Source organism: Rattus norvegicus, chromosome 20 (genome assembly GCF_036323735.1).
Source record: "Rattus norvegicus strain BN/NHsdMcwi chromosome 20, GRCr8, whole genome shotgun sequence".
NCBI lineage: Eukaryota > Metazoa > Chordata > Mammalia > Rodentia > Muridae > Rattus > Rattus norvegicus.
This window is the reverse complement of record NC_086038.1, coordinates 5,693,543-5,705,542: the sequence shown is the minus strand read 5'-3', so window position 1 is coordinate 5,705,542 and position 12,000 is coordinate 5,693,543. Positions and strand designations below refer to the sequence as shown.

General features: G+C 51.7%; 1 protein-coding gene across 3 annotated transcripts; it reads left to right on the top strand.

Moving 5' to 3' along the window:
• Positions 1-4,679: 4,679 nt before the first annotated feature.
• On the top strand, positions 4,680-9,408 carry Rps10 (ribosomal protein S10). 3 transcript variants are annotated; one of them, NM_031109.2, is made up of 6 exons: positions 4,799-4,837; positions 5,592-5,741; positions 5,820-5,991; positions 7,599-7,676; positions 8,611-8,666; positions 9,302-9,408. In NM_031109.2, exons 2-6 carry the CDS (start codon positions 5,592-5,594, stop codon positions 9,341-9,343), a joined length of 498 nt encoding a protein of 165 aa, NP_112371.1. In that variant the 5' UTR covers positions 4,799-4,837; the 3' UTR covers positions 9,344-9,408. The 3 variants fall into 3 exon arrangements, with proteins under 3 accessions (XP_063135646.1, XP_063135647.1, NP_112371.1); XM_063279576.1 differs by having other exon boundaries at positions 4,680-4,837; positions 8,611-9,384; XM_063279577.1 differs by having other exon boundaries at positions 4,681-4,837; positions 8,543-9,384.
• The last annotated feature ends 2,592 nt before the right edge of the window (positions 9,409-12,000 follow it).

The window sequence follows — 12,000 nt, the reverse complement described above, 5'->3', positions numbered from 1 at the left end:
TGAAGTGAGAGAACCTTTCTGGAGAGGTTTGGGGGAAGAGGGAGAGGAGACAGGGCCTTATCAGGGTGTGGTGGAACTCACCTTGTGCCCCAGAAGTTGGGAAGCAGAGACAGGAGGGAGGATTGCCACAGTTTTGAAGCTAGCTGTGGTCTCCATAGAGAGTTCCAGACCAGTCCCAAGCCATAGAGAGGGTGTACAAAATCATCACTCACAAAACGATTCCAGGACACAAGAGAAGACAGGGTATGAATTGGTACCCATTTCTGGGACTCTGCTTCTCTCACCTTGGCGCTGGTTTAATCTAGTGGAGGAGAGTCACAGAGGCAGGCTAGGGCAGAGGCACCATCCCAAACAGATAAAGGCGTGGTCCCTACGGGGTCAACCCTGGATGGTTTGCCTGTAGGGAGGGGACCACCAGACTCCATGCAGAGGAGTCGAAGCCTCACCCGACGCACCAGATGCAGGCGACGTAAGCATGCGTGGGTGCACGCTTGAGTCGGGAGCATACCAGGCTCTGTCTACCCACTTACCGCAATCTCCGGCGCTGCGAGCTTTAATGGGGCCTTGCAGCACAGATGGCTCGTCCTAGGAGCCTCTGTGTGGGTGGGAAGAGGCGACGCGCTCCAGGCTCGAAGAGCTATTCTAGGTGTGTGAAGGGCGATTGCGAAGAGGTGAAACCCGGGGTGTTTGCAGAGCTTTATCTGGGTTATTGTTTGAAGGGAAGAGGATGTCGGCATCCGCTGCCTGCAAAGCCCCAGGGGTCAGTGGCGCTACCAAGGCTTTGCCCATAGGGGGCGCTGCCCCCACAAACCTTCTTCAGTTCCCGACTTGACAGATTGAATTTAAAGACCTAAGAACTAAGGGATGGAACATGAAAGCCAATACCAGCCGTCTTTGCCCATACCCAGTCTGAGGAGACCCCTAGGAGGCCCAAGGACCTAGACCCTGACTTCTGCCCTGGGTTCCCGACTCCAGCTGCTCAGCTACATCCGGGCCACTAGGTTGGCTTAAATAGATTCGACAGCAATATATACAGAAGCCAGACACTGGGGACAGCAAATTGTGATCAGCTGAAACGGGACAGGTGTGACGGAGGTGGAGCGGGTAACACCATTCAAAATGCTGGAGCAGAGACTAGGCATGGGATTCCTGAGCTGTGGGCCATATTCTGCTCCTTGGCTTAGAGCAGAGGTCCTCAACCTTCCTAATGCTGTGACCCTTTAATACGGTTCCTCATGTTGGGGTGGCCCCAACCATAAACGTATTTTTGTTGCTACTTCATAACTAATTTTGCTACTGTTATGAGTTGTACTATAAATATCCAAAATACAGGATATCTAATATGTAACCTTCCCCCTGCAAAGGGTTCCAACTCCCAGGTTGAGAATGGCTGGCCTAGACAGATCCAGCCAAGAATTCTCTGGGGTGTATTGGTATATTGCAATACCAATTTAAAAACATACTGGGCTGGAGAGATGGCTCAGCGGTTAAGAGTACTGAGTGCTCTTCCAGAGGTCCTGATTTCAAATCCCAGCACCCACATGACAGCTCGCATCTGTCTGTAACTCCATGACGGTCTGCCACCCTCACATAGACATACATGCAGGTAAAATACCAATGTGCATAAAGTAAAAAGGAAGGAAGGAAGGAAGGAAGGAAAGAAGGAAGGGAGGGAGAGAAGTACCAGGCCAACTGTAGATATGTCTGCCCTGGCAAGCATGAAGGCCTAGGTTCAGTCTCTAGCACTGGATAAAACTGGAACGGTTGGGGTTGGGGATTTAACTCAGTGGTGAGCACTTGCCTAGCAAGTGCAAGGCCCTGGGTTCAGTCCCCAGCTCCGGGGGAAAAAAAAACAAAACTGGAACGGTTGTGCCTCTGAGAGAGCTGTGTGGGCAAAGGCACTTACCCCTGACCATTCAAAAAGAACCAGCTCTTATAGGTTGTCCTATAAGACAGACAGACACACAGAGAAGTTCAAGGTCATCCCTGGCAGCCAGGCCAGTTTGGAAGTGGTCCAGACTCCTAAAAGCCTTCCGGAAGATTCTAACGGATAGAAGGAATGAGTCTTCCTCACCCTGTCCTGTATCTTGGGCGCTGTCTTCCTGGTCTCCCTGTCCCTGCCTCAGTCCCAGCCTTAGCAGGGAGACCTCAATAGGAGCCCCCCATAGTCTGTCTGTCTTTCTTTCTTTCTTTCTTTCTTTCTTTCTTTCTTTTTCTTTTATTCAGAGCTGGGGACCGAACCCAGGGCCTTGCGCTTGCTAGGCAAGCATTCTACCACTGAGCTAAATCCCCAACCCCTCTTTTTTTTTTTAATTTATTTATTTATTTATTTATTTCATGTATGTGAGCACACTGTCACTGTCTTTGGACAGACCAGAAGAGGGCATTGGATCCCATTACAGATGGTTGTGAGCCACCATGTGGTTGCTGGGAATTGAACTCAGGACCTCTGGAAGAGCAGTCAGTGCTCTTAACTGTTGAGCCATCTCTCCAGCCCCTTTATTTATTGATACACATCTCAAATTCTCTTTGTAGCCAAGGTAAAGCTTGTACTTGGGGGCCTCCTGCTTTCACCTCTCAAGAGCTGGGGTGACAGGTTTTGGCCACACCACACCAGCTTTATAACTTTATACAGCACCAGGAACTGAACCCACAGACTCCCGCCCCTCCCTGCACTTCCACAAACTCCAAGGAGGCAGAGGTCACATTGTCCAAGCTCTTGTCTCTCTGTCACACAGAGCCTTCTCTCTCCCTTCCCTGTTCTGACTTCTTTTTTTTTTTTTTTTTTTTTTGGGTTCTTTTTTTCCGGAGCTGGGGAAAGAACCCAGGGCCTTGCGCTTCCTAGGCAAGCGCTCTACCACTGAGCTAAATCCCCAACCCCCCTGTTCTGACTTCTATGTAGGTTTTGGCTTCCCCATGCCCACTCCGTCATGTTTTTCCCTACTACCAAGTTCCGGTCATTTCTTCACAGGTTCTCCTCATATTCTGGGTTCATGCAGTGCTTGATGTCCTATCCCTTCTAGCCCAAACCCCTTTTAGGCCCAGTGTTGGGAGTCTGGGTGCCTGGCAGCTGCAAGGAAGGCAGCGAACCCCATGATACTTTGGGGACAAAAGCAATGCAACTGAGATGGAGCCAAACATGGGGGTTGGGGAGCACAGTTTTCCCGGGAAAGATTCGGACAGAGCCTGCAAAGGTCATAAAGGAGAGAGGAATACGCTACAGACAAAAGGCTAGAAACGCGGGAGGCAGAAGCAGAGGGTAGCTGTGAATTCCAGTGCAGCCTGGTCTGCCTGGGGAGTTCCAGGGCAGTCAGAGACTCTGTCTAAAAATAAATTAGGGGGGCTGGGGATTTAGCTCAGTGGTAGAGCGCTTACCTAGGAAGCGCAAGGCCCTAGGTTCGGTCCCCAGCTCCGAAAAAAAGAACCCCCCCAAAAAAATAAATAAATAAATAAATAAATTAGGAAAAAGCACAGGTTCTGCAGAAGCTACCTTATTTTAGGTGCTTACGTGGCTACAGCCGCACCTGGCTTCTCAGCACTTGAGGCGTTGGCTGGGAGATCTCAAGATGGAGAGCAACCCAGGCTAGAGAAGGCCCAGACTGTGGCATCCCATCTCAGTCCCCCACCAGACTTCTGTAGACTTGGGGTGGGTGGAGAGAGGGTCCTGTTCCCCCACTTCCTCCAATGCTGCCACCATGCTCAGTTAATTTGGTGCCGGGGATCAAACCCAAGGCTTCATGCATCCGGCTTTTACAGACATGAGACCTCGTCTCCAAGTAAACAAAGACACCCAGTAAATACAACATTTAGTCAGGTAGGTAAAGGAGAAGTATACATTTAAATCAACAATGTGAGTTGCACTTCTTTGGGCGTAACTCGCTGTTTGCAACAGGCTGGGTTTGAACTCACAGAGATCTGCTTGCCTCTGCCCTGCACACATGCCCTGTCTTTTAAATAACTTCTTCTTCTATTTATATATTATATTTAAGTACACTGTAGCTGTCTTCAGACACACCGGAAGAGGGTATCAGATCCCATTACAGATGGTTGTGAGCCACCATGTGGTTGCTGCTGCTTCTGCTTCTGCTGCTGCTTCTGCTGCTGCTTCGGCTGCTTCTTCTTCTTCTTCTTCTTCTTCTTCTTCTTCTTCTTCTTCTTCTTCTTCTTCTTCTTCTTCTTCTTCCTCTTCCTCTTCCTCCTCCTCCTCCTCTTCCTCCTCCTTCCCCTCTTTCTCCTCCTCCCTCTCCTCCTCCTCCCCCGCTTCTTCCTGCTATTATTATTTTTTTAGGGAGGGTCTTACTTGGATGTGTCTTGCCTGGACGGTGCCCTGCCTGATGAGTAGCATTTCTTATTCGAGAGATTTTAAGAAGCGTTAAGTAAAATGTACTCCAGTATAAGCAGGGTTAAGTGGGGAGTGAGCCCTAATTAAGTTGACAGTTTGTTCCTGCAAATTATCTGGAATGTGTAAAAAAGTAACCCAGTCACGTATGCTTTCTTTTTGTCCTTCTGGGACAAAGTCTCGGGTAGCTCAGGCTGACCTAGTCTATCCCTGAACTCCTACCCCTTCCGCCTCCAACCTGCACCGACTCCGTGCACACCACCAGTTCCGGGTAACAACGCACAGGCTCTGCTCCTCCAGTGGGGGAGGGACTGAGGAGGGAGGGTGACGACCCGCACATGCGCTCTAGCTCCGACCGCGCTCTTCAGGCACTGCCGAGGCCACCCCAGGCGGCGTGCGGGTCCTGCGGGGAGGCGGGGCCACGCAGCCCGGAAGAGACGCTGCGCCGCGCACGCCCCTTCCTTTCCAGCCTCCGCCTCGGACCCTGCAGCCGCCGCGGTGAGTGCCTCTGGGGTCCGGGTTCCATCGGCCGCCATCCCGGCCGTGGCACTGCCATGGCGGGCCCGCGTACGCGGGGGGAGGCGGAGGCCGTTCTCGTCCTCCACTCCAGCTGGTCGCACCATTGCCAGGGGGCTTGGGGGGGCGCAGCTCTGGGACCCAGGTACTCTGCTGACGGGCACCGGCGTCCCGATGGCGGCGGATGGAGGAGCGGAGTTTGAAGGCCACGTGTGGCGAGAAGCGCCCGGGTTCGGGATTCAGCGCCCGCCTGCGTGTGTTCCTTTCGCCGCAGGCCCCTTCGCCCTTTCCTGCCCCCCCTCCAGTCTCTAAGTGTTATCTTTGGTGAGGAGTTTCAGGGGAGCACTAAGCCCTTTGCCCTAGTGCTCCCTCCGCAGGAAGTGGGACCCCTTTTCGGCCTCACTCCTGTATTTCTTAAGAAGGAACCCCCCCGTTTTGCTCTAGGTACGACCTCTGGTTCCGCTTGGTCCCCAAGTATAGCTGACACTGAAGGGTCTGTGTCAGCCACCCCTAAACACTTGGCTGTGAGGACTGTGACAGCAGATGTGTGGCTTTTGCGACCCTCTTCCTTTAGCGTCCTGGAAGCTTTCTTCCCTCCAAACTGTTGGACGTGGAGGAGGGACCTGGCCCCTGTGGTGTCATATTTTACGCCGCAATGGTGGTGACCAGAAACTTGGATCCTGGCTCCTGGATTCCGTGCTGAAGTTTGTTTCTCGGCCACAACTTTTCCTTGCAGATGTTGATGCCCAAGAAGAACCGGATTGCCATCTACGAACTCCTTTTTAAGGAAGGGGTGATGGTTGCCAAAAAAGACGTCCACATGCCCAAACACCCCGAGCTGGCAGACAAGAACGTTCCCAACCTTCACGTCATGAAGGCCATGCAGGTATGGCGCGGGACTCACGGGGAGGGGTTTGCCTCTGGCAAGGAGCCGGCTGCCGACTGAACTGTCTCTGTCCTGCAGTCTCTCAAGTCTCGAGGCTACGTGAAGGAGCAGTTTGCTTGGAGACATTTCTACTGGTACCTCACGAATGAGGGCATCCAGTACCTCCGAGATTACCTGCACCTACCTCCGGAGATCGTGCCCGCCACCCTGCGCCGCAGCCGTCCCGAGACTGGCAGGCCTCGGCCCAAAGGTGTGTAACCTGGATGCCCCGAGAGCCTCTTCAGAGACTGCTTTTGGGCGAGCATTGGTTGTGTGTTTGTTTTGGAGATGGGGTCTCGTGAAGCCCAGATGGGCCTTGAATTCCTTGCGTGGCCGGCGGCGTGACCTAGAATCTTTGAGGTGGCATTTAGCTTGTTTTCATGGCTACAGCCTCCCCCAATGCCTGCATGGGACCTGTCCAGCAGGAAGAAGTGGTGCTGAGCTCAGAGCAGAGCTGTTTTATCTGTGTGGGAAAGAAGCGTTTTGTGTATTGATTTGGCGTGGGGAACAGACATGGGTAGGAGAAGCCAGTTGTGTTCATGCATGGCCTGAGGACAGGCTTCTGTGTCAGTCTGCAACCTCCCAGGTCCCTGAGATCATTGCTAGATGGCAGTCACTTGAACATGGTAGCTGCAGGCTGCAGTGACAGGGTAGAGAGATTCCTGAACACAGTTGGGTTTGCCTGGAGAGGGCTTAGCCTAGGAACTCGGGCAGAACCGCCTATGGTATTCTAGCAGCTAGGGTGTCTATCTCTGCTGCACATTCGGAGTCCCCCCAGGGGAAACCAAGTTTGTGAGGGGGCCAACCATGGTGCGCACCTTTGACCCCAGCCCTCGGAAGGCAGGGATGCCGTTGAGTTTCAGGACAGCCAGGGCTATACAGTGAGATTTTGTGTCACATAAAGTCAGTCAGTAAAAGTCAAAAGTTAGTGGCAGTAACTTGAGCGTTTTGAGACAGGGTTTCTCTGGCTGTCCCAGAACTTACTATGTAGATCAGGCTGGCCTCAGTCTCAGAAAGATCCGCCTGCCTCTGCTTCCTGAGTGCTGAGATTAAAGGCTGTGCCACCACACCCCACCTTCCAGGTGACAACACTAATCCCAGAGCTCAGGAAGCAGGCCAGCGAGGGCTACAGAGCAAGACCCCGTCTCAGAAACATGTTAGGTGGCTATGTGCTGAATAGATGCCTTTGAGGCGTACGTGGGAGGCCAGGGGAAACTGGAAGGCCTGTGGAAGTGTGGAGACAACTTTGAAAGCTGGGTCTTGGGGCTGGGGATTTAGCTCAGTGGTAGAGTGCTTACCTAGGAAGCGCAAGGCCCTGGGTTCAGTCCCCAGCTCCGAAAAAAAAGAACAAAAAAAAAAAAAAAGAAAGAAAGCTGGGTCTTTTCCCCACAAAATCTGAGGTCAAGTTCAGGTCTCCAGGGTTTCATAGCACCTTGCATGGAGTGAACTGTTACTGGCTACTTGGTTCTGGTTTCTTTTTTGGTTTTTGGATGCGGGGTTTCTCTGGGTAGCCCTGGCTGTCCTAGAACTCACTCTGTAGACCAGGCTAACCTCAGACTGGAGATCTGCCTTGTCTTTGCCTCCTGAGTGGATTAAAGGCATGTACCACCACCACTCAGATTGTTTTAATCAAGATGTGAGGAAGCAAAATACTGGTGGTGACAAGTTCTGGTGGGTTTGTGGCACTGATTTGCGTCTGAAGAGTTGGTACTGTCACAGTCTGACTGCCAGAGAAGGCTGGGAGCCCACTGTGCTGCCAGTCTCCTGCTCCTTAGTCATTTGCTGCCCTGCACTCACAATATAATTTGGTTTCTGTAGGTCCAGAGGGTGAGCGGCCTGCAAGATTCACAAGAGGGGAGGCAGACAGAGACACCTACAGAAGGAGCGCTGTGCCCCGTGAGTATCTCCTCCTCTCTGCGTGGGGCTGAACTCAGCTTCTAAGCTAGCCCTGGGTGGAGTGCGGTCCTTGTGCCAAGGTGGCCAGGAGGTCCTTGGTGTGGGACTGAAGGCCTGTAAGCCGGAACACGGCCTATTGATAGAGCTGAGCTAACATCCCTTGGGAGAGCGGGAGCCCATGCTCTCTGCCGTCCCTGTGGACTCTAGCTTTTGACAATGCTTGCCTTGAGCCTGCTGTGCGCCAGGCACCTGTGGGGAGCCGAGAACAAGAACAGCCCTGTGATGCTCTTGTCACTGAGCTTGTATTTTGTACCCACTGGGGAGGACACTGCAGTTTTCAGGTGCCTTAGAGAAGCAGGCTCACAGAAGTGAGGGTTAGGTGAACACCTAGAAGACCCAGCGGGGCTCTCCAGAGAGACACGGGGAAACCTGGGCTGTGGGGTGGGTGTGCACCAAGCCGTCCTTTTCTGCACTCTGCTTGGAGGTGAACACAGGGCCTATGGTGTGAAGGAGACAGAGTGGTCTCCAGTTCTGTTGGCCCTGGCTCACCCACTGATACAAACTGAATCTGAGTGTAAGCCTACATCGAGGGAGGTGTTGTTTGGCTGCTGATGCATTGCATTTAGCCCTGAAGTGTTTGAACATCTCACCTCATTTCCTTCACTCTTTGACCTCTCACGATGCTTTCTTATTCCCGCCTGCGCCAAGCCTTGTGGTTTGGGTCTCGGTGGTCAGAGCAGCTTTTCTGGAGGAGGGATGGTTAGCAAGTTGGTCTCTGCCTAGCACACACAGTTAATGAGTTTGGAAGGTGACTAAGGGGCATCTGAGTAGTGGGGGGAGAGGCAAGCCGTGTTTCCCACTGCCAGGGTGCGTGGTGAGGTGACTTCCTCGCTACCCAGAGGTCAGATCGTACATGACTCAATGCTCTTTCCAGCTGGAGCTGACAAGAAAGCTGAGGCTGGGGCTGGCTCGGCAACGGAGTTCCAGTTTGTGAGTATCTCCTTCCTGTCTGCTCTTGGTAGTCACTGGGTTCGTGGGGTCTGGGGTGTGATGGCTCCTTTTCCTACCATGTTGGGATCTGTCCTGCACTTTAACAGTGTGTGAACATGTGCAGACGTCATGTCTGTGGCACACTTCATTAACCGATGGCGAGGGCCCAGCCTCTGAATTTATTTGATGCTGTTTGAACACTTGATGATCCTGCGGGCCCCGGGACGGGCTTGCTCTACCATCAGACTGCCTTCAGTCTGCCTTGGTTTCTCTGTGAAGGGGAACAGTTGCCACTATAAAGGCAGCTAATCCACGTCGCCTGCCTGCCCTAGGGACCGTGGTCTCATGGCGCCCAGTGGCAGGGCTCACAGAGCAGTCTGATGCTCTCAGATCTAACCTGAGGAAAGTGGAGTGTGGGTCCCCTGGGCTGGGGCTTCCTTAGCTCCGCATTGACTGCAGCCGTAGCTCTATTTTACATAGGGAAACTGGCAGATCCGCTCCACAGCCAGAAGGGGTGGGGCGGGTGGTCTTCTGGATGTTCACTTTTGGGGGTGTCTCTAGTGGGGAGGCCAGAGTGGAAGAAACCCTCCAAGTGGGTGGGGCTGCTGCTAATGCTCCTTTGCTTTGTCTTGCAGAGAGGGGGTTTCGGTCGTGGACGTGGTCAGCCACCTCAGTGAAGTTGGAGATTATGTTGTGTTGAATAAACTTTAAAGAAAAACGTGTTCACTCGTGTTGTAGCCTACAGGGGACTGGTTCAAGGGTCAGTGTGTGAATGGAGTGAAACTTGCTTGGATTTGGGGGTGTCCTGGGCGGTCCTGTTCTTAGCCTGGCCCGGTTAGCATCTCTGTCCCTGCAGAGTGGCTTCTCTGCGGGAATGTGCCTCCGAGGTCAGGATTTGGGGCTTCTACCTCAGACCAGCCATGCTGGATGCTGCCTTCTGGAGAGGAGGGAGGTCCCAAGCACAGGAAGGAGCTTCAGGGCAGCTTTGAACTTGGACCCTCCCTTTCACTTGTGGCCTGTACTAGAGTAGTGGGTACTGGGCTTTTTTAATGCTAAGGGTATGAGCTCAGCAGAGGAACATATGCCTAGGAGAGGCCTTGGATTCAAACCCTGGCTTGAACTTGGTAGGTTCTGCTTGGGTTTGTAAGACTGGATTCTTCTATTTCCGGGCTTGGAAATTAAGTTGCTGGAGTCCTTACTGGGGGACCTGGGGGTGTGTGTGTGTGTGTGAAGGGGTCTTCAGTGATGTCAACTAAGGTACAAGAAACTGAGAGATGGAAATCTTGAGGTGCAGGCAAGTGATGTCCCAGTTGACTACAGCATACATCCATCATGGCTCCAGAAGGTAGCCTGGTTGTGGTTGAGTGGGCATAGGGACCTGATCAGTCACTGACCACCAGGGTTGGGGCAGGGTGGGAATGGTTGTTGGGAAAGTGCACGGGATAGGTTCAGTCAGAAGGGCAACTCAAGCAAGTGCATCTAAGGATTGGGATCTGTAGGGCCAGGGCCAGCATTCTAAACCTGTAACTCGACTCAAGTCACCCTCGGTCCTGGTAGCCCTTAGCTGTTTGGACCACTAGGTGGCAGTGGGTGAGTCTTAAAGTGCAGTTGGATTTTAAGCCCTAGGATTTGGAACCTGAACATTGCAGTTTATTTGGAGATGGTAAACAGTTCCTGCCTTAACTCTAGTACAAAAGTTTGTGTCTCCAAACTTTTGCCTACTCCAAACCCTAATTTACAAGACAAAACAGAATCTTGGCAAAGCATGAAGATAAGAGACTGAATCCCAGAACTAGGGAGCAGAGGCGGGCGGGTCTGTGAGTTTTAGTCTACACAGTGAGACTTTCAAAAAACTCCAAAACGGTGGTCTGTGTTTTAAGATCACCCCCAAACTGTCTTAGCATCTTAGCCTTTCCTGGGCTGATGATAGATGTGTGCCGTCAGATGTAAGAAAATCTAGGATCACCCTCAGACTGGGAGAAGCTTCAAGGCTGTAAGCAATTCTCGGTCATGGTTGCTGTCCCTTGCTAGTCTTTTTTTTTTTTTTTTTTTTCTTTTTTTCAGAGCTGGGGACTGAACCCAGGGCCTTGCACTTCCTAGGCAAGCGCTCTACCACTGAGCTAAATCCCCAACCCTTTGCTAGTCATTTCTTAGTGGCTCAGGGATATGTGTTCTGAATACGTTGGCTCATGCCTGTGATCACTGGGGTAGAGGCAGATTCAGAAGTTCAAAGCCAACCTTTGCTACATAGGTTTGTGGCCTGGCTAGACAATTTGCCCTGAAGCACCTTGGGTAAAAACCCAAACCCAGGTGGGCAGTGGCAAATGCCTCTTTCCTTTTTTCTTTTTTTTTTCTTCTTTTTTTTTTTTTTTTTCCGGAGCTGGGGACCGAACCCAGGGACTTGTGCTTGCTAGGCAAGTGCTCTACCGCTGAGCTAAATCCCCAACCCCGGCAAATGCCTCTTAATCACAGCACTGAGAGGCCTGCCTGCTTAGGGCAGATCTGGAACAGGTAGTTCCAGGATAGCCAGGTCTGCACAGAGAAACCCTATCTACAAAACTCAACCTAAGAACCTGCTTTGTAACACTAAATACCAGGTATTCTCCAAACTTAAAAAAGAAACAAACCGGGGCTGGGGATTTAGCTCAGTGGTAGAGCGCTTACCTAGGAAGCGCAAGGCCCTGGGTTCGGTCCCCAGCTCCGGAAAAAAAAAAAAAAAAAAAAAAAAAACAAACCTTGAGGGTAGGGGGACAGGTAGTGGTTGGGCAGGGCACACTTGTGTGAGGTCACTTAAGGAGGGTGGGCTAAAGTCAGCAAAATCCCAAAACCAAAAGGTCAATGAGATGATTGGGTAGTTCATCAAGCCAGTGGGTCTCCGTTCACCTCAGGTTCACTGAGTGCTAGGAGAAAACCAGCTTGTCAGCTTCTGAAAGTTGTCCTTTGACCTCCACACATGTGCACTGTACATGCTCGACTGTCCCATTCGTATGTAGTAAACAGTTGAAAAAAAATACTATGTGTTCAGGAGCTGGAGAGATGGCGCATCGGTTTGGAGCACTGGCTGCTCTTCCAGAGGTCCTGAGTTCAATTCCCAGCAGCTCACAACTGTCCATAACGTCAGTTCCAGGGGATCCCTTACATGCACAGTCATACATGCAAGCTAACTTAAATATTCAAATATTGTTACCACCATAAAGGGTTAATAATGGCAGCGAATGTATTGATTAGCTTAGCTTGCTCATTTATATACATATCCCATATACCACCCATATTATCCCCGTGCTCACAAATGGACATAATTATTTACCAGCTAAAAAGATAACTGGGCTGATGA